At 48.4% G+C, this 22,505-nt stretch overlaps 1 protein-coding gene across 1 annotated transcript in view; it reads right to left on the reverse strand.

Annotated features, from left to right (window-relative positions):
- The window catches only part of LOC137156514 (neuronal acetylcholine receptor subunit alpha-7-like), a 65,277-nt gene that overhangs the window by 14,589 nt on the left and 28,183 nt on the right, over positions 1–22,505 (reverse strand). The window contains exons 3-8 of the mRNA XM_067553420.1: positions 19,493–19,537; positions 17,709–17,818; positions 16,309–16,388; positions 13,307–13,474; positions 9,567–9,761; positions 8,249–8,335 (exon numbers count right to left, since the gene is read on the reverse strand). Coding sequence (XP_067409521.1) covers positions 8,249–8,335; positions 9,567–9,761; positions 13,307–13,474; positions 16,309–16,388; positions 17,709–17,818; positions 19,493–19,537 — 685 coding nt within the window. The remainder of the gene's footprint in view (positions 1–8,248; positions 8,336–9,566; positions 9,762–13,306; positions 13,475–16,308; positions 16,389–17,708; positions 17,819–19,492; positions 19,538–22,505) is intronic.

The following is a 22,505-nucleotide window of genomic DNA, read 5'->3' on the forward strand; positions in this document are numbered from 1 at the left end:
AAAGGTTAAGAAATGCTGCATTAGAGGGTATAACCCCTCATTTTTTTTCTTGGGTATTAGCAGAGCAGGGATCAATTCCTGCCATTTCCTGGAGGACCTTCCTTGTGCCTCCCATTGTTCCTTTGTACATTAGACCCTTTCATGGATCCTGCTCAGGAGAAAGTACTGAGTAAGGGCAGGCTGTGGGGAAAATGGAGTGGAAATTTAGTCCAAGACCCTTTTTCTGTGATCTCTAGGACCTATTGCTCTGGAGTAATTTCACTTCATGCTGCAATGAGGAAGGAAAGGCACTTGCCAAAGGGGCAGGAGGAAGTGAAGAGGTCCACATGTAAGTCTGGTCCAAGGCTCTTAACAAGACCAACAAACATAGCCAGGCTGCAGAAGCAGAAGTATGGCAGCTGAGCCAGCTCATCACTGCCTGAAGACTCTGGGTGAAACCCTGACCCCCGTGAAGTCACTGGCAAAACAATGGCTGGCTTCAATGGAAGCAGGATTTCACCCTCTGCCTTTTTCCCTTAAAAGGGTCCGCAGGCTTTAGGCGTGGTCTCTGGGCAGCCCACTACCTGGTAAACCCTGGGATTAGAATGTAAGTGCTTCATTGGCAAAGGGAAAATAGGCCCAAGGACCTTGGAGTCACTCAGAAGAGTTGCAGCATAGGCAGAGAGTGACCAGTTTCACCACTGAAGCAACTAGGACCTTCAAAAGGCCCGATCCGGTGACGTTTCCAGTGCGCTCCTGCTGGCTTCATTGGGAGCGCAAAGCCGCTCACACAGGTACAGGGCTCAGCACTCTGCTGGACTGTGCCATTGGTCCCAAGGGGTAATGGAAAGTCAAGGCATCAGTCCTGCTTGTTCTGCCCTATTATGGGAAGATGAAATAGGGACAGTGAGGGGTCAAGAAAGAGGGCACTTGTAGGAGAGAAATGTCAGTCTACAATATTTGCCCTACCTGGAAACCCCTGCACTGCCCTTTGTCTCCATGTAACTTCAGGAAGAGAAGCAGTATTGCCAATCCCAAATGTTCCAAAAACATTAGATTGGCTTAAGAATCATAAGATTTTCTTTAAAATTAAATTTAATGTCCTTTTTAGTTACCTTCTGGCAGCACTTGGGTCGTGTTTTCAAGCTTTTTCCTGTAACCATAAGGAGTTGATTTTTTTTACTCATTATTATTATTTTTTATTGTATGAAATCTGAGAGTCTCACATAATCATGTGACTGCAGGAGCTGCGGCTTTAGGAAGAACACAAAATATTGTGAGGCTTTGTGACAAACCCTTGAGAACTGGCCACACTGGGGAAGCTCAGTTGTATTGAGAGAGTCAGGGGAGGCCTGGGGACCAGAATGTGAAGGGCACTCCTCAAACCAAGAAAGGAATTGATCAAAAAGAAATAGAGACAAATGAAGGGGGCAGATACAGAAGGGATATGGGCAGAAGACAGAAGCTGTAATAGGATATTAATCTCATTTCCTCCCTCTATCCAGAGCTATGGTTGCCTTATGTTCTTATCTCTTAAAATATGTCATTCTAATAATCAGCAAGACACCGCTCTGCTTTCCCCCCAGTAATTTGTAGTATTGTGTGCCAAATGGCTGAATTGTGTCCACGGAGGCCATAGAAGTGTAGGACTGGAAGGGACATCAAGAGGTCATCTACTCTGGTCTCCTGTGCGATGAGCAGGACTAAATATTACCTGGACCATCCCTGACAGGTGTTTGTCTAACCTGCTCTTAAAAATCTCCCATGACAGAAATTCTACAACCTCCCTAGGCAATTTATTCCAGTATTTAACTACCCTGACAGGAAGCTTTTCCTAATGTCCAACCTAAATCACACTTGCTGCAATTTAAGCCCATTGCTTCTTGTCCTGTCCTCAGAGGTTAAGAAGAACAATTTCTCCTCCTTGTAACAACCTTTTATGTACTTGAAAATTGTTATGTCCTCTCTGTCTTCTCCAGCCTAAACAAACCCAAGGTTTTCAATCTTCCCTCATAGGTCATGTTTTCTAAACCTTTCATCGTTTTTGTTTCTCTTCTCAACTTTCTCCAGTTTGTCCACCTCTTTCCTGAAATGTGGTACCCAGAACTGGACACAATTCTCCAGTTGAGACCTATCAGTGCAGAGTAGAATGAAGAATTACTTCTCATGTCTTGCTCACAAAACTCCTGCTAACACATCCAAGTTAAAGGACACCTCTTAACTGTATAATGCTAACATAGCAGTTTGACTGATGGTGATAGGTTCTGCATCGTCACAAAAAACCCTTCCTTCTCCTTCCGAAAGATCTGTTGCACAACACATTGCCCACCCTCCTCATACGATGCCAAACCTCAATTACCCCCTCAGCAAATATTCAGGACTGATCTCCGTGCATGGGCTAGGTGTGTGCAGTGTGTGATGTGTTTGTGGGAGGAGTGTGAAGTTATCATTAAGTTTTTGCATTCTATAGTGAGGGAGATTTAATGTGTGCATAAATTCATGCCCTTTTTTTAAGACTTGAAGGACCATTATGCTCATCCAGTCTGGTCTCTTGCATAAACCAGCCCATAGGACTTCACCCCATGATCTGTGCAGTGAGTTTGGCGTTTCCTGGCTTTGTACACCCCGCTGCCCCATGCACTACTCTATCCATCTGTATAGATGGCACATTACAAAAGGAAAATTAAAAATAAATCAAGTCACAAGTGCAGCCAGGCAGGCTGCCCAAGGGGGGGGGATCAGCTGTTCCAGAGATGGATAAGTTCAGGCCTCAGTGGTTGCTGTATAATCATAGTCCAAAGGTCTCGACAAGGGTTGCACTCCACAGCTTTCAGCGCTTGCAATAAAGCCTTGCTATAATTGACTGAGTTTGGGTCTAGCTGAGCCATTGTCTTTTCTACACCACAGCGTTCAAATGCGTTTCATCCACATCACTGGATTTGTTTGTTTGCTAAGATTTCAAATACAAATAAATGAAACTAATCTCAGTGGTTCCCTGACTTCTCTGTTCCTTAGCCCAAAGTGAGTGTCCAGAGACTCAGCCTTAGTTTTGTCAGTGAGCTTCAGGGCAGGCTTTGAACACACTGCACTCCTGAAACGCAGACCCGCCGAGGCGGGCGGGTCTCTTGTGCCCCAGTGCCAGCAGCAGGCAGGACTCCACCACAGCAGGCGGGAGCGTGTTGCAAGGCACACAGGGAACAGCTAGCGCACTGACCTGCATGCTTGTTCCCCAGCTGGGTGCAGGCCAGGGTGGGACCGTGGTACCAAGCAGTACGCGCACCAGAGGAAAGGTGTGTTTATTCCTCCTGCTCAAAGAAGCTGAAGTGCAGCACCCCAGATACAACACCCCAGAAGTGCATTGGGGGCGATATGGACTGAATACAGACCTGGCTTACGCACACCAGCTGTGTTCATCATAAGATCCTGTCGTGCTCTGCAAGGTGTGGCTGAGGTTCATTTCATGAGGTCTTCGACGCCCAGTGCCAGCTAGTGGCTGAACATGTAATGGAGGTTAGCATTCCAGTCCATCTCCCCCTGCAAGTTCTACGTTCCTGCCATTTACAGTAGTGACAGAATCACGCTGTCTTTGAAGCTCAGTACATACCAGTCTGCTGAGTGTCTCTGAATTGTACTGGTTTTCTAATGACATGACCAGAATGCATACCGACCTGGTCATCTGGCTGTCCGCTAATTGCAACGTCTGACAGTGGTCAGTCTGGAGTCCTCGAGCTGCCGTCTTGTTCCACATTCGCCATCCGTCGGGTTTGCTCTGCTGATTGTTCTTGCCGAAGAACGAACTGTAGATGTCGATGGTTTCTGCTGGACTCTGCACTGTCAGTCTCAATCACTTATGATCTGGGTTCTGAATACTTTTTCTTCGTGACAGCTGGAGTTGGCCATCCTTTTTCTCCATCCAATTTGACATGAACACAGTCGCCAGGTTCTAGACCCAGCAGCTCTCTAACTGAGTGATGTCTGCTGTAAAAGTGTTCCAGTCTGGCTACTCTCTTCATGTCTGGCCGCTTTGGAAGCAGGTTCTTTTCCAAAATTGGAACAGTAGTTCTGAGTTGTGCTGGGCTAAATGCAGTAGCTGCTATTGGTGTTAAGCTGTAATTTAGAATGCAAGAAATGGATCTGTCTGCTGTAGGATTTTCTTGGTTGTCTTAGAAGCTCTCTCTCAGCCTCTTCCTTTGTTTGTGGGTAACGTAGGCTTCTAGTAATGTGATCAGAATCATATTTTGTTTGAAATGACTTAAATTCTGCTGCGGTGAATTGTGGTCCGTTGTCCATAACTGGTTGTTCTGGAACGCCAAAGTGAGCAAAAGTGCACGTCAGTGTCTCGATAACACTGCGACATGTTATGGCTTTCAAATACATTATTTCTATATGCCTGGAAAAATAATCCATGACAAGCAGGTCAGGGTGTCCTTTGAATTGTTATAAAACTGCAGCTCGTCTCTTCCAAGGTCCATCTGGTAGGGGCGTTGTGTGTACTTGTAGCCATGTCAGTCCCAAGACGTTAGAGAAACAAGGTACGTGACAGGCGACGGCGTGGGGGGGGAGGCTCATGTGGGGTGATGTGTCCCCTCCTCCCCAGATTTCTGCCAGGGTGGGAGTTGGGCTACGTGCGGCTGAGAGGGACATGCCTGGGCAAGACTCCGGCACCGGCACCTAGCATTCCCACTGAGCCCTGCTAGGAGGCCCCCGGAGCAGGGAAGAGAGACGGGGCTGGCAGCATCGCTCTGCCAGAGGGGGCACGGGGAAGGCCTCCGAGTCCTGTCCTTCCCGTACTGCCGCTCGGAGCAGGTATCCAGAGCCTGCTGTTTTCCTTCTGCTTCTGTTCTCAGCTTCCTCCTGACACCAGGTCATGTTCCTCTGTATCCGATACGGACTGGCTACAGCGCTTGCTTAGCCACACCAGCTTTGATCTTCCTAAGATCCTTCCGCGCTCGGCCAGGTTCGGCTGAGGCTGGTTAAAATCAGTATTTGACACCCCAGCCAAGTAGTGGCTGAATCACATGATAGACGTGAGCACGGCATTGCGGGCAGTGGGATTCCTGCACTGAGCAGTGTCTGTTTCTCTCGCAGTGCAGGATTTTTGTGCACCGTGACTATCATTACAACAGCATCTCGACGCTTAGCCTGGGATCAGGGCCTCATTGTGCTAGGCGCTGTACAGACACGGAGTGAGAGACAGTCCATGCCCTGAACAGTTACAGGTACATAGACAAGACAGGCACAGGCTGGGAGGGGAAGTGATTTGCGCCCGGTCACACGGCAGGTCCATGGCAGAGCTGGGAACAGAACCTCGGCTCCTGAGTCACCAGTCGGTGCCTGGCCCACTGGCCAGGCTGACACCCTGCAGTTCTCGCCTCTAGACATTGGCCCACTCACTATCATGTAGACGTCTACCAAGGTAGGCCAACCTGCGGGGATGTCTGGTGTCTTTGCAGGCAGGCAGCGAGGCCTGCCATGGGGTGTGCTAGGCTCTGAGACCCCGGGCTGCAGGCCTGTGGCCCTACCACACCCCACCTCGGGGAAGAGCAGAAGAGGTGAGTCCTCAGGCTGCCTACAGAGCCAATCCGTGCATGGCTGGACAGAGCTGGGCTGGGCAGGGCAAGGCTGGCTGGAGCCAGGCAAGTGAGGAGATACGGGGGCGAAGAAGGGACGTGTCCCGGGCAGTGCAGCAGCAAGCAGTTCGAGGGAAGCCGCAGGCGGCTGCTTCGTGTGGGGTCCTGGGCTGGGCGCTGGAGTAGCGGGTAGGCCTGGGTCCCCCACCAGCCACTAGGGAAGCGGCTTCAGCCCTGAAGAAGGGAGTAGCAGCGGCAGAGTGAATGGCAGAGCTGCCCCAGCAGCTGAGGAATTGCGTGACGCCGTCCCCTCGGGGCGGGCGGGGAACGCCCGTGGACGGCCGTGGACTCCCGTGGGTCTTCGCTGACGGCAGACGGCAGACGTGGCTGGGGCGCGGTGGCGGGGGGAGGGAGGGAGGCGGCAGAGCTGTGTTACAAGAACATTCGGCTGTTGGACTTTTACACCATCAGGTGAGACACTGAGGCAAGGGACGCCACCCAGTGTTTGCTCACGGTCACGTGCTTTGAACCCTGGCTGTGCTGTTCTCCAGACTAATGCTGGGTTCCTTCCCTTTGCACTTCACAGATCCCTGGGTACGGGGTCAAGCCGGGTCTGTTCTGTGCTGCTAAGAGGAACCCCTCGATATTGAACCCGGCCCTTACTGCTGCCGATTCCCCCTGGTAGAACGGTTACAGCTGTCACAAGCACCAGGCTGGTATGATATCCTCCACCGGACACCGTGCACCCTAGGGAATCCTAGTCCTTCCTGCACGGCCGCTGGCTGGGATGTGGGAGGAGGCTTCTTGCAGTGGGAGCGGGGGAGCTGAGATGGACGTTCAGACCCCACAGCTGCTCCGTGCCGCAAAGCCCAGTTCCAGGTGGCTCCCTGTGCAAGATGTCACGGACTAGCAGGTCCCTGAACAATCTCTCCCTAGTGGCCTGGTGTCGACTTCGTGCGCTGGGTTAGGGGTTTGACCCATAGGCACAAGACTGTATTTTTCTGGTTGTTCTTTCTCAAGTCTAGGCAGCCGTCAGAGCAGGCAGACACAGTCTGCACCTAGGGGTGGCCCAGCACAGACGGACTTGATTTGCCATCACAGTGTAACCGTGAGCAGCGGGTGACAGTAGCTGGGGATCAGTGGGAAGGTTTTAAACATTCATTTTCCAGAGAGCTGAAGTCAGCCCTCCAGGGGCTTGCAATTCTAGGGCATGGAGGTTTTATCCTTTTGCAGCATTTCACAGGGGAAGTGACTTGAATGAACAGTTGAAATGAACGACGTGTGTTTGACCTACATGGCAGCTTTGAGAGGTGCTTTTCTAAATACATCGGGCACGCTCTAATTGGCTAGGCATTGGGAAAAAGGTTGCAAAATATGAGGTGCTAACACAGCCTATTTAATATATTTAGTCTTGAGAAGACAGTCTCAGTGGATCACATCAGCTCCTTGGAGAACGTGGAGAATCTGTTCTCTGGCCAGTATTGAGCTGGAGAGAAGGGGCTTGAACCCCTCTGGTTAATCTGTTTGTTCCCATGCGTTGGTTTTGTAATGCTATAACTATATAGGGCGGGGGGGGGGGTGACTTTTCTACTGAAACAAGTAAGTCAGTAGAAATTCCACTAGTGTGGCCACAGTTGTATCAGTTTAGAAGTGCTTGATACTGGTATAGCTTACTCGCCTTTTCGTCTGCGAATAGCTAGCCTGGTATGAAGCATGTTTAGACTATGTGGACGCTACAGAGCCGTAGGCCCATAGCAGAGACACAGCGTACATAGCCAGAAGGAGTCTTTCTGCCAGTGTAGGAACATACAATGTTAGCTGTGCAGACAGCACTCCTCTTTTGGCATGCTGGTTCGGAGGGTGGTTTTTTCACTTAAGCAGGCAGCAGTGGGTTTCTAGAACCACTTGAATTATTCAGGAGCCCAAGTCCCATTGCCTTTTAATAGGGTGCCTCAATGACCGAGCAGCTTTGAAAATCCGGCCTGCAGCACACAGAATGAGTAGTTACATAGCACCGTGCGCCACTCCTCGCTCCTGATTAGCAATGAGATGTGCTAATTTGGCCCACTGACTGTCTGTGTTGACAATGCATCAGTAATACAGCTGGGCTTTCCCAGCCTTCCTTTTAATTGTGCGTGGCATCTTTAGGAGAAGGGCAAAGGGGGGGCTAGTGAGGGGAGCTTGGTGAAGGGCGGGAGGACAGCTCACGGGGAGGAGGGGAGAGGGAACAGCAGCTCATACAGTGACTGTTTGATATGCGGCCATGGATGGGATTTTCAGAAGTGCTCAGCATGGGCCAGCCCTGTTCTCGTTGAAGGCAATAAGGATTGTACTGCTGGGTCCACTGGAGCTCAGATAGGCCTAGGCAGAATGCGTCTGAAAACCCCACCCTGTACCTGTATCTTGGGGTTCTGGGAACACCAAAAAGCTCCTCCCCAAACCTCAAGACTGAATGTTAACCCCCAGGTCACTTACCTGCCGATTCACTCTTTGCTAGGCCCTTTCGCCCACCTCAGGCAAACCTTTGCACATGAAGCCAGGTTTCCACGCGTACATTGCTTGTACCGCACAGACAAGTGCTTTGCCCCCGCACTACTGAACAGTGAGTCGCTGAGAGGGATGTGGAGCACTTCCGAACCGGCTGCAAACAAACCAGCTTGGGAAGCAAGATCCCAGCCCGGGGAGCAAGTAGCACGTACCTATGAGAGGGACGGAGTCGGAGGTGGCGGGCATGATCTCTGCCACAAGCAGCATGAAGACTGTCAGGGACAGCAGGACAGTGATACCTGTGATGGAAGACAAAGGAGGAGGAGTGAGACCTTCGTTGAACTTGGCCCTGCCACTGCTGTCCTGGTGCTAAATAAACCCCTGTCCTCTTCACTCGCTAAGCAAACCCGTGGCTTCATCCCAGCTTCTGTCAGAGAAACGTCTCCAAGTGAAGAGCTTTTGCTGGGCAAGATGCATCCTCCAGTGCACATCCTCATCTCCTCAGTTTCCCTATTTGCGTTGTCTGCCAATAATCCTTCCTGCACTGCAAAGCTGCTTACCACAATAGCTGCGACCGGGCCCATGTACCTTGTGGCCTTGACTCTTCCACGCTGAACTCCTCGTCCAGGCCACCATTTCCTCTTGCCCTGACTACTCTAGCTCTCTTTCTGCCAGCCTCCTCAATCCCAGCTCTCTGCTATTCAGAGCACTTCTGAACCTCCCACTCTAATCTGGATTCTGATCCCTTACTCATATTGTCACATGTTCCTCTACGAGTAACTCCCCCCTCCCCCCGCCCCTGAGACCAGTGGGTCTCCTTGTACATCATGAGTACAGGCGTCGCAGTTGGGTCCTTAGTGCTCTGGAACTTTGTTCAAATACTTCTTTAACATCTCCTAGACAGACCCAGGTGTCACAGCCTGTGTTTCCAAGCTCGGTGACTACGTTACTTTTAGCCTTGTGTAATCACGGCTCATTTCAGGATGCCTCTGTTGCTTTCAACCTGCCCAGGCCTGCGCCCTCAGACCTGCTTGCTCTGTCCTTTTCACTTGTGACCTCTACTTGGCTGTGAACTCCAGACTTCTAAAGAGAGGGCTGCCCTCGCCCACTCTTCCCCTTAGTCTAATGGAAATGTTTGCGCTGCTGTTCTCCATGTATCCCGCAGGACTGGTGAATTGCATTCATTTTACAAAGGATGGACCAAGAGGATAATCCAAATCAAGACCAGCCATTTATTAATAACCTAATACCAGCAGGAAGATGTATCACCAGCTTGCTCATGTCAGTACAAATGTCTGAGCTTACCTAGTGCAGAATCGTTAGGGCTATCTGGGCAGGGGCTCGCTAATGTGTGTGAAGGTCGCTCAGGCTGGCCCATAGAAAGCCATCTTGGTACAGTGTCTGCAGCCTTGAGTGGGCTCTCCCGCACATGGGAAATCCCCACTGACCAAGGTCCATTGCAGGATGAACTTTTTACCCTCCCTTTTATGCCAAATCTTTAGGAAAGAAAAGTAATTCCTTAGCTCTTACCTAAAGATATCTTCTCTCCCGAGTCAGCAGGCAACAGGAAAACAAGCAACGCCAAGCCAGATATAAGGACACAGGGAATCAGTAAGTTCAAGCCATAGTAGAGGGTGCGCCGGCGCATGGTTACAGTGTACGTCACATCTGGGTATGGTTCCTTACAGCACTCATAGTACAACTCATTCCTCTTCCCTGGGACACCTGCACAGAAGGAAATAAGTGGTGCAGCGCTCAGTGGGCCTGATGGCTGGAGTTGTGGAGCACTCACAATCTTGAGTCAGTGCTTCAGGCCTCTGAGCATTGGACCCAGTGTTCAAAGGTATTCGTTTAGACCGTTGTTACGACATGTTTTACTGCCACATCTAGCAGCCTCAGCAGAGAGATGGGCCCCATTGTGCTAGAAGCTGCTCATATAGTAAGAACAGCTAAATAGACAAAGGGTGGGCTGGGGAAAGAGGTGAAGTGACTTGCCCCAGGTTACACAAAAAGTCAGTGGCAGAATCAAGAATAGAAGCTGGGATCTTGACTCCCATCCACTCAACCACACAGAGCCACTTTCCCATCACTGGAGTTAGTTTAGTGGTGTAACTCGCCAGCTGGTAAAACCCTCAACCCGTAGGTTCAAATCCCCCCAGCTGTTGTTTTTTTTTTTTTTTTTTAAAGGTAGCGGAATGTATTAGAATGGAGTTTGCACTCGTTCGTGCCCGAGACACTAAAAACAAAGGTATTTTCTGTGTTGTGTAGATTTAAGGATCCCGTGACTCTTTGATTTGCTCTAGGGTTCTTTGTCAAAACTTCCTCTCCTCCTCGACCGTACATCATGGCTTCTGCTGGCTCCCTCCACTCCTGACGCGGCCGTGTGCAGTAGAGAACTGCTTTGAGATTAAAGGCGCTACCGAAATATAAAGATAAGTCTATGCTTTCCCTGTCACTCTGCTCAGCGTATACATGTAGTGACTACAGGATTTGCAAATATAATAATTATACTGAGCTGGCACATCGGTTTTCTGTGTTTATTTCTGGAAACAATAGAACTCATTCATGGAGAAACATATTGCAGTTGAATTACAGCAGACTCATCCTTGGTCTGTTTAGCCAGTTTTCCACAGTTCAGTTCTCTTCGGCAGGCAAAACTGAATGTTACAGACAGCTGATCGTTTTTGCAGTTAAGGTCGGTAACTCGCTGTCTTTTATAAGTTCCCTTCCCCCAGCTTTGGCAAAACTCACACGATCCACATGAAATTTCTTCTGTGCAAGCCTGACAGATGGGGACATTTTAGGAAGGCATTCAGACATGATGGTGTGGTAAGTCAGAGCTGGAAAACTGTCTGCATATCTTCTGAAAATTCATCTGAAAACCGGCTTGGCTTCAGAACCCAATGAGAACTGGTGCCTTTGTGTTTGGAAAGGTGGCAGAGTTAACTTTAATGAACCTGACCTGGTTTGTGTGACACTGGAGGCACCTTGTGAAGTCTGAGCCACATATGAACATGCTAACACACCCCACAAGGACTCTGGTGGCAGTTGAGTCCTTAGTGTGTCGCAATGTGTAGGGCAATAAAGCCCACTTATCTGAATGACAAGAGCCAGAAATTCAGATGGGGGTGTGGGGATTCTCCATCGTTCCCAATGGGACCGGCTGGCCCCATAGTATGCATGGAAATGACCTTTGTGAGAGAACTGAAAATCCCAAAGCAATTATCAGACAGAGCCATTTGGTGACACTGCAGATAAGGATGTAAATACAGATAAGTTAAAGGGAGGATTCAGAGAGCCTTAGTTGAAGTGTCTGTTTTGTTTTTAGAAACCAGACATTGGAAAGTCAGGAAATTCAAAGGGTTTGTTTTTAATTGAGGACAACTTGAAAAGTCAAAGGATGAAAATGCAGAGCTACGGTAACCCAGGCCACACCAGCATCACCTCCATGGCTGTGTTCTCAGTAGCTTGGAAATGGGAGTCTAAAGGTCCTGCTGTTCCCAGCCCCACCATAGCCTTCCATCTCGCTGTCTCTTCTTGCCTTCTGTTTAATAAGAAGCATGCTTAGCCCAGCAGGGAAATCTAACCCTGCAACATTTTTGCTATGAAAAGCTACAAGCAGTCCTGAGCATCCCAGTTTGGGTAAGAGGAGATTTACCCACAGACTGGCTACAGGACAGTTGGAGTAATCTAGTCAGTAACCGTCATGGGCAGTAGGTCTGCCGCTAATTTTCTGGCACCCAAACTGCAAGTGTGACATATGCTGCCGTTTCCTAGCATTCGCTGTTTTTTCTCTTTCCCCTTTTCCTGTGTTTATCTGGTTTGGTCATAAGAAGAAACAAGGTCAGACTTTTGACAGCACCTGAAAGATGCTCACTGTAACAGGGTGACCAGGGAGAAGCTGGGGCTAAGCCAGCCCTGATTACAAGATGACTCCACCTGAGAGGAATTAGGTGCTTCCAGCGTGAAAGGCAGCAGGAAGCTGCAGGCGAGGGGTGTCTTGGAGAGGGTGGCTGAGGCTGTTAGAGACAGGAAACTGGGGAAGCGTAGGAGACTGTGGCTGGGGCTGGTGGAAGGGGCAGCCAAGAGGGGCAAGGCTGGCTCCTGTTTACGCTGCCTTCGCCCAGTAAAGCCTGCAAGTGAGCGTTAAAGAAGGGACGATCAACTGGAAAACTCCCTTTTGGAATCCTGAATTCTGCTTTTGTGACAAACACTTGCCAGCCCGAGGAGAACAGGTGAAGAGTGAATTAAAGGCTTGAGCTTAGAAGGCCACTGGAGACACTGGAGAGTTCTTAAAGGGGCCTGGATGAAGGAGAAATAGAGGTGGGGTGGCCACAGAGGCGGGGCAGCCCTAGCTCTAAGGGAATGCTTGGGTGCAGCACACGGAGGTGGGTATCCACCATTGGCCTTCCCCATGCTGGTTACTGTGACTGCTGGAGCCTCAGCCTGGCAGGCTGGCTTTCTATGGTTGTCCATAGCGCCCAGTAGGCAGCTGTTTACGGCCTGATCCTGCAGTTGACAATGTCAGCAGCAGCTGCTCGGAAACAGTAAGAGAGAAAAAGGTGACGGGTGCTGGATATTTTCCTCCACTGCTCACGGTTTTGTTTTGGCACCCAAGTGTCAAGAAGTCTGATCCACTGTCATGTGTGCAAGGTGTAGCACCAGTGACGGGAGGGGGTTTTCTGTACTGTGGGAACTTCACTGTAGTTGTGTCTACAGCAGGCATTAGGTTGGTGTAGCTAGGGAACTCGGGTGTGGAATTTTTACACCCGCCAGTGCTGTAGCTATGTCGACCCAAGTTTTAAGTGTTGACCGGGCCCAGGGTGCATGGATTTGGGGGGTTGTTTTTTTTGTGTTTTGCAAGAGTTCCTTCTAAGTTTTGCTGGCATCAGACTTTCTAACCTAGTCACCTTTAAGCTAAATCAGTTGCAGAAATGTGATTCTATGTTCACTGTGAATGTAGAAGACACAGAGGTCCAAATTCTGTGCTGACGCCCTGCACCTACTGACGTCAGTAGAATTTCATAGGTTATCAGACACCCCAGCATTATACACACAGGCTCCTTGATGTAGCTTTAGTTAACTCTACAAGACAAAAAAGAATACACTTGAAACATTGCATGCAGTCCAATTGTGAGATTTCTGCTGCTTTTCAAACAGGAGCTTTCACTGCCTGTACTTCCAATGGCCAGATAAGAGCCGTCATTTGCATTCATTCATTTTTCCCTTGAAGTTTAGACTCATTTAGATTTCTGAGCAAGCCAACTTACCCACTAAATCCCATTCTCCGTTTGATATATAATTGGAAATGTCCACTTCAAGCATCTGCAGATCAAGCAGCCAGCCGTTGTGGGTCCATGAACCAAATTTCAGATCGCATTTCTGCACATCGAAAGGGAACCAGCGGACGTCAATGTAACACGTACTCTTCAAAATGCCTGAGAATAGACGTTAGAGTGGGAAACGGACGTCTAAGGTCTGAAGGGCAAATGCAAAATGAAATGACATTGTGCTGAGATCCTGTGGAATTCAGTCCTCTCTCTACAATTAGATTCATCCAGCTGAGCAGACTCCACTTAGAATTTCTAGCCCAGCTGTTCTACTCACAGCACTTCTGATTTCTGGAGCCAAATTACTTTCATTTTTCAGTTCCATTCTTGAGAGACCCCTCTGATGAAGTGTTGTTGCAAAAGAGTTAAGAGCCAAATTCTCTCCTGATGCAAATGGGTGCACTCTGTGTTGGCTTCAGTGGAGCTGTACCTTCTTACACCAGGAGAGAAACCTGTTCATGATGTACCATACAAAGTCCTGACCTTTACCCCGAGTGTTCTTTGCCATGCTTATTCTCCGTGGGCCATATCTGACTGCCCAAGTTGCCATGTCAAAGCACCGTCTGCACAGCTATTTTTAGCGCACTAGTGCAAGCCCCACTAACACAGGTTTGTGGATAGGCTGGGAGCATAGATGCAGCATAGAGATGCCCTATGAAGATGTCTCTACAATGGCCTTGCAGGTAAACTAACAGAATCCCTGCTCTGAACCTGCTGAGAACCGTTTCATTTCAGTTTGCTGCAGTGATGTTGCTCTTCCCAGTGCTCAGGGCACCAGCCAGGGACTCCACAGATCAGTGTTCAAGTCTCTGCTCTACCCCAGACTTCCTGAGTGACGCTGGGCAAGTCGCTTCGTCTCTGTGCTTCAGTTCCACATCTCTAAAATAGAGATGACAGCACTGCCCTGCCTCACAGCTGGGAGGTGCCCCACCCCAGGAAAGGAGCAGCGAAGGTGGGTCCTCCAGGCCTGCCTAGAGAGGCTGCCTAGAAGCAGCCAGTCAGCACCCAGCAGGCTCAGATAAAAGGAGCTGCAGGACCTGAGCAGGTCAGTTTCTGGCTGGGGCAAGGGGGGAAGCACCCCTGCCCTGCTCTGATCAGAGGAGCTGGATGGGCTGAGTGACAGGCCCTGGGGGAGAGAGGAGCTGAGAACTGTAAGCCTAAGGTAATGGGTGAAAGGAAAGGGACCAGGTGGGAAGAAGCCTAGGGAAAACAGCAGCAACTCAAAGGCAGCAGTATGTGGCTGCTGTTTATAGGGTCCCCGGTTGGAGCTCAGAATAGTGGGTGGGCCTGGGTTTTCCCAGCAACCGCTGGCAAAATGGTCTAAGCCCCAAGAAGGAGGCAAGACGCCTGAGTGAGCAGCAGGATTTAAAGGGCCCAGAGGCAGGGCTGAAGACCCAGGTGAGAGCTGACAGTTCATTGAACTCTGCTACCAGGGAAGGGGCACATCCATTTGAGTGTGTAACTTGGCCAGACGGCTGAACCACTGACGGCTCACCTAGCAAGGACAACAATCTACGGAGCATCCAGGAGCAGGAAAAGGCCTGCTGTACTAGACACAGCTGCCAGGAGGCACTCGGAGGTGAGTGCACCTGCACAGTCCGGTCACATGGAGTTTTTTGCTCCAGCACCTCCCAAATCGTAGCTCTAATTCCCTCCTCAACAATAGACCCTGTCTCATTCGCAGTCCTGCTCTCTGCTCCCACGCCTACCGTGTGTACCAGCGCTTGTTTCTCTAGCAAGCAGCCGTGCTGGACACAACCTGAAGTTTGAGTCAAGAAGAAGACACTTGCATGAAGGTGGGAGAGCCCTATGTCTTCGTCTTCAGATCCCTGCAGCGTTTCACAGCCTTCTGATTCATTTCACCCCCTCTGCCAGCTTCTGGGGCCACTTACAAGCATCTTCCATCTAAAGTGACTTTAACTTGGTATTTTGGCCGACTGTGAGTGCTCAATAGGCAAGATTGACTCTGGCTTTTACAGCAGACAGTTACCCTTACACTTTGGATTCAGCTGGCAAATTGTCTGTCATCCCCTTCCCTTCTCTGTAAAACTCTTTGGCAAGAACAAATTAAGTTGGAAGCAAACTGTAGGGCCAGATTGGCTTCTGTGATCTGCTTGGGTGGTGCAAGAGAGCCATAAGGACATCAGATCTGCCCAGCTTAGACAGCTCCTACACCATCTATCCCTGTAGCCCCCGTGGGAGAAAAAAGGCATGACCAAAGCAGTAGGGCACTCCAGCTATTCTCATGTGACACCTTGGGTCCATAATCAACTGGTACACTGAGTCCCCACAAGGTTGCTGTAAACTATTCTAGCAGGTGGGGTCAGCATTGAACCAGCCCCAGCAACAGGGAACAGCAACCAGTTGTTTGATTACCACTATTCTACCAGCGCTAGCTGCGATCTTAGCTTCCCCACAGTGAGTTTGTCATGGAGGTAATTAGTGAGTGTAGGCTTTCACAGCATTCCTGTACCATGCATTTTTACTTGTTACAGAACAGTTAATACATTTCAATTCGTCACTTGAGTCATTGCAAACTTAAAGGTTTTAAAACAAATAGATTTCAGAAAAAGAGCGATAGGCTTAAAATGTTTACCTCTTAAAATCTTGGCCTCTTAGTGCTAATTCCATCTAAAATGTTCTTCATTGATATGATCCAGTATGTCGCAGCAGGAATAGCTGGCTAGGTCATCAAAAGGCTCAGCATTGTTTGGTGCTAAACTTTTTGAAAATCTTCCCATACCTATCCCAGTGGGAACCACCGGATGCTGAGCACTTTTAATATCGGCCTTTATTTAGGGGCCGAAAATAGCAGCTGAATTCTTTCAAAAGTCTGTTACACCCTATAGAGCGCACAAAGCTTCTAATCCAGATCTGCTGAGAATTGATTGACGCTATTAAAGTAAATTGATTTAAACCAACAAACAAAATCTGTCTCCTACCTGGAGGAATGTACTGACAAGATCCAGAATAATTCACCAACACATTCGTGTGAAATGTGGCATCGAATCTTTCATCCGCACTAAAACACAACATAAAAAAACCCCACAGGCATTTGAATTCAAAATGTGGTGAACAGTAAAGTAATGGCACTAACTTCTGACTAAAGAGTGCATGGGTTGGGGACAGGTGGATGAGCTTTGTTTTGTAAAATATCATTAGTTTGAACCTCTAGCTCACTCCCAGAATGAGCTTGAATCTTCTTTCAAGATTGAGATCAATTGGATTAAGGATCTATCTCTCTGAACCAGCTGGCTGGAGCCCCAGACTGCCCAGCCACGGAGGGAGAAATGCTGCAAGAAGCAACTACCTGAAATGGCCTGAATTTTTGGAAGAGCTCAGTGCCTTTGATGCCAAGACTGTGACCATGGAAGTTGAGGGGCCCTGAGCTCTTTGTAACTCTGGTCCAGTGGCATCTTACTCAAAGTGGAAGTACTTGGGGCTAGCATAGTAGTTGCTTAGAACTGCAGCTTCTCTTCAAAGACCGCAAGAAGTCGTAGGCCAGGGGTGATGTGGCAGGAGAAGGAAGGGAACTGTTGGAGGCTCAGATGGCATAGTGAGAAGCATGGCAACTCTTTGTGGGCACCCAAGTGAGTGATTAGGGATCTAGATTGTAAGCTCTTAGGGGCAGAGGCTTTCTCTTTGTTCTGTGTTTGTTCAGCACCTAGCCCAGTGGAGTCTGGGTCAATGTCTGTGGCTCCTAGGTGCTGCAGTAACACAAGGAGTAATAATAGGCACAATGTTTCTATGCAGACCTTGTGGGTTGGCGCTCTGATATTTGCAGAGGCAATTAACACTTATCCAAACTGAATCCAACAACCCAGCCCTTCAAATCTTGATATTTTATACAATTTATGTTCAAAATGGACATCGCAAACGTCCCCCTGTTGGCAATCAAAGACAGGGTGCATTGTCCTGTGCTCCCGTTGAACTCAAGGGCACTTCATAATTCTTTTACAGTCTTAGGGCCTGTGTCAACTAATGGAACTATCTCTATTGGGTTTCTTGGGCTTTGGCTCAGTCCCTCTGCTTAGTCTGCTAGCTATATGTATTTGGGATATTCTGAAATGCTAGCATCATCTAATTCTCCATAAGATTGTACCCGAAGACTATACAAGCACAAATGTCAAATGAAACCATCATCTAAACTAGACTAGACTATCATCTACACATCTCACTCCACTGCAGCATTGGTCTGGTTTTATTTCCATTGTTTGGAGACTATAAACTGAGTCTCAGCTGGTGTAATCTCCATTTGAAGTCCACAGAGCTATACTGATGTAGACTAGCAAAGGCACTGACGCGGTAGTAGTTTGTATCAGTAGTTAAAAACATTCCTTACCTGTTATACAGGAGAATGTCTGGCACCCATATCTGGTCAGCTGGAAATCGTAAATTCTGGACTCCTGGGTATGCATACTGATCCCAGGACAAGTAAACGTCAATCCAGTACTGTAGGAAAATACAGACACTAACATTACTAGGATCATGGGGGGAAGGAATGTCTTCCTGTATGTTTGGAAAGTGCCTGGCATATTCCAGGAGCTATGAAAATATAATCAATATTCGCAATAGCAATGATAACATAATGATTACTGTCATAGGGTCGATGACACGTGACGACAATGAAAAAGTCAGGTGTATGCACCGAGGGGCTCACAGTGTAATGACTTCACGGTCTGACTATTATTTTCTAATATTTTACAAAACTCTATATGACAAATGTAGGTTGTATTACATCAGTGGGTGCTGATTTAGACCAGCTGAGGGCCTGGGGGGAGGGAGCATACACTTGCAGTCAGTATTCCAAAATGATTGTTTATGATATTTCCCTCCCCTCCCCCGTGCAAAAAAATGCCAGATGTGGATTTTTGCTGAACCTTGGGGTCCATACAAATGCTTGAATGGGGACTACAGGGCATCTAGGTTCTCCATATGCACACAAAAGGGTGTGAAAACGCTAACATGGCAGCAATGTCAAAGTATAGGTTGGAATGGTTTCGGTTATTCTGGCAAGATCACTCGTGCCAGAAACTACAATGTAGTTGGGAGACGAGCAGGAGGCTCTTTTTCTTCATTCATGTAATATATTTGGTTTCTAATGTAACATTACTTAGTTCAATCATTCATCTCGCCTGTGATCTTTTAGCTTTGCCGAGGCAGCCCAATGACCACAAATCAATCAGAAGCTCAGTTTTATTTTGCATAAGAATAAATAATACCTCCTATCGTATGGCAATGCTTAATCCGCTACTAGAGCATTCATTCAGTAGTAATTATGCACAGAGACGACAACTATTTGAGCTTTCCTTGTATATGTTTAATTGCAGATCAGACTGACTTACCTCTCCTGTGCGATCTGTGCTGCCCACAGCCGCAGGTGCCATAGCTTGTTATACAGGGCAAATAAGAATTAAGGAGAAATTCTTTTTAAAGTGGGAGTGAAGGAGATTTCCAAAAGTGCCTGTGTGGTTTAGGAGTCTGTCCCATTGAGTGCCTAAGGAACTTAGAAGCATAAGTCCCATTGCTACTCTTGGAAATTTCCCCTGGATCTTAGGACTTTAAAATCCATATTTAGATACAATCTGGGATTATCAAAGGAGTTTAAGAAAGCACGATGTGCGTGCAACTCCCACTGAAATTCATTGGGATTTGCGGGTTTAAAGGCACCTTTGGAAATCCCAGTCATTGACTTCAGGGGAAACTGCAGGTTGCCCACGCCTTTGAAAATCAGCTCCAATTTTAATGCCTACAAATGGACTTGAGTCAAATTTTAGATCCTCATTTATTAACATCTTTGCCTTAAGGCTCATGGAACTAACCACTGAGATCATCAGAGTTACAAAGGACTTAATATGGCCAGATCTGAAAGGAAGGGATAACCGGGATTTTCAGAGGACCCAGAGCAGCCAGCTTCCATTGAAAGCCAGTCAGAATTAGGCACCTCCCTCCTTCGGAAATCCCACCCCATTCCACCTTCAGCAATATTTCCAGCAGCTCAGTTCCTTTTCAGTTGCTTGTTTCCCAGTACAGAAGATGACAGAAAGTTCTTCTGCCAAAGGATTATATTTCAATAACTTCCTGTTACAAGCAATTTGTGTTTAGAGCTGGTACAAAGTTACTCACCATCTGTAGCCAAGCGTTCGTTATCAGCACCTGATTCTTCTCATCCTTAAAAAAGAGAGAAGAAGCTCTAATGAACCCAAGAAAATGTTTTGTTTTGTTTTTTTCCAAAATCAAACACAGACCTGACATGCAGGATAAATGAATGCAAATGTTGTGGCCACGAATGATAGACTCAGTGCTGGAGTTCTTGGGTGGACTCTCTGGCCTATGTAATGGAGGAGCTCAGACTTAATTATCATAATGGTTACTTCTGGCTTTAAAAAAATCTATGAAAATTCAGCATTCATTATAATTCATCAACATCAGCAATGAAAATAATTTACCATGGCCATCATTTCTTTGAAGACCTTTATTCTCTCTGCAAAATCAGTAAGCGCTTTTCATTTTAATTAGATGGTTGTGATAAAATAAGCTACAGCACCCTGTGACATACAGTAACTGGAGAGGATTAATGCCGTCGTTTTAATTGCTACAGATGAATCATGAAAAGATTCCAAAGATGTATCTTAAAGTCACGTCATTTACATTTTTTACAGAAAATACTGGCCTTGAGCAGAAGGTAGGACACATCGGCAAACTGTGAACATTACATTTATCAAGCAGCCACTGTACAGAAGTGATGTGGAGCTTTGTGTATCTAAACACAGCTCCAAGCAGGTCACAGAGCACCCTGGAATCCAGTTCTATATCTGTAATAATAATACTTGGTGCTTTTCGTCTGTATGTCTCAAAGTGCTTTGCAAAAGAGAACAGCGCCATGACCCCATTTTACAGATGGGGAAAACTAAAGCCTAGGGAGGTGAAGGGGGTTGCCCGAGGTCACCCAGCAGGCCAAGAACATGGCTGCATAAGTGCCCAGCTGTGGGCTCACATCCTAGAGGGGAACACAGAGCTAAGCACTTCATTGGCGTGAGGCCATACCCCCTCAGGCACACCTACACCCTGACCCACTTTAACTTTGTGTGCAAGAAAGCAAAGTGCACCAGTGGTTTCAGACGTAATACTCCCAGTGCCCCTGTCCAGTCTCCACTGGCACTGGTGCAGGCATGCCACATCCATTCAAACTCTGCTGTAAGCTGCACAAAGTCCGCAAGGTCAAGGCTCCTTCTGCTTTTGTAGGTTGAAGGCTCTGTAGGATAAAGATCCCAGTGGGTGTCTCTCCTCTTGTAAAGTTCTCCCATGAGTACCAACTGGGAAGCCTAAAAAGCAAGCTTTACACTGCGCGGTTTGTACCCTTCAGTCTTTTATAAAACAGGGAGTCCCTCTGGCTTCCAAATACTTAATTAACTACCCCAGTATGAACTCACAATTTTTCCCAAATTAGTTGAAAGCCTCGGTCCTCCCAGGGGACAAAGGAAATATTCAGAGGGGTTGTTTCTAGCTCACGCTATTTGTTCCAAAAAAAAGTTCTGAAACTTTTTTGCAAAAGCCCAAGCCGCTGCGGTTACAATGGGCAGCTTGCTCCCACCTAGATTGTGAATGCCCCTCGGTAAGGGGCCCCCTGGGTTGCCTTTCCTAGCTTCACTGCCACCACTCTTTTTATTGCTGCTGGTGCTTCCTCTGCATCTTCCATGGAGAGCTGGAAGTTAACTGGAAAAGTGGTTCCCTCCGTCTTTTCCCTTCCATGACTGACTGTGCCCAATATCACTGCCAAAGAAGCAGTTGTGCACAGATAACAAGAGCGCCTCTGAATGAAAGTCCCCGAAGGAGCTGAGGCTAAAAAGAAGACGTGTCTGCCAGCATCTCAAAGAAAAGCTATTTGTTACAGCCCCAGCTCTCCTGCTCCCGCCAGGAAAGCTGAATCCACTGTCTTGTTATCCAGAGCTCTGCTAGGGCCGAAAATAACCAGCACTGAAGGCGCACGCGAACCAGAGCTCAGAATTGGCAGGGACATTTTGCAGCATTTTATGGTTCACAAAGAGAATGAGGCAACAGCTGTATTCACATTCCTGAAATGCAAATATTATCTATGGATAATGACTAATTACACTACCCCAAGCTGCAGTCTCTCTGCAGTCACCTTCACAGTAGACATGCAAATGTGCTACTCGTGACGTGTCAGCAGAAATATGAGCAGCTGAAGCCAAGCACATCTGTCGCGCTGTCTGGAGTGGCTCATGACGGAGCGTGCCAACCTCAGGGCAGCCTGTCAGTAGCAGCGCAGACCCCCCAGACTGGCGGCATGGTCTATAATTAGATGTCACTAAGCCAGTAACAAATGTGAACTCCTACAGCACTACCCCAGCTTCCCACGGAGGCACAGACAGTCCCCTCGGCGCGCCAGTTTAGCTTGCCGCCCCGGCAAGCTGGACTATGATAAACGGTCACTTACATCGAAGCTCACAAATAGAGAGGCTGCTGCCAGAGACCAGCGACCTACCTCCCATCAACTTGTACCTAAGATTTCCCATGGATGACAACGCTAGTGCTAGGGCTGTCAGGCAATTAAAAAAGAAATTAATCCCAGTTAATCAGAGCTTTAATCACGCTGTTAAACTCCTTTTACTGAGCCAGTGAGTGAGCCCTTGTTTGCAAGGGAGTCTGGATTTTACCTCAGGGACTCAACATGCGGCAGGGGAGCAGAGGTGGGTGCAGAGCGGCTGAGCTCACCAGGTCCCTGGTCTCTATGGGGTCCCCCCTGGGCAAGGGGCTGGCCGGGAGCAATGGGGCAGCGGGTGGGGGGCAGGGTGGTGGAGCAGCAAGAACAGGGCTCCGGTCTCATGGACTGCGGGACGCCCACAGGGGTTTGGGACAGGCGTGGGCATGTTCTCCCTTCCAGCTTGTCTGGTGCATGGCTCTGGCACGGCCAGAGAGGCTGTGTAAACTGTCAGGTCTCTGTGGTAACCAAGGCCCGACAATGCCGCGTTCCAGCTGACTAGCCAGGCCTGCTCGGTTTTGAAAACGCCGCTGGTGTCACTGTGAATGCTGGTGCGGAGCACCAGTCCCTGCAGACTGTACCGGTCTCGGAGTAGGCGTCTATTGCAGCCTGACTCGTGAGCAGAAGGCAAGGGTG

Source organism: Emydura macquarii, unplaced genomic scaffold, assembly GCF_026122565.2.
Source record: "Emydura macquarii macquarii isolate MOO-44397 ecotype Brisbane River unplaced genomic scaffold, CSIRO-AGI_Emac_v2 contig_1451, whole genome shotgun sequence".
Lineage (NCBI taxonomy): Eukaryota > Metazoa > Chordata > Testudines > Chelidae > Emydura > Emydura macquarii.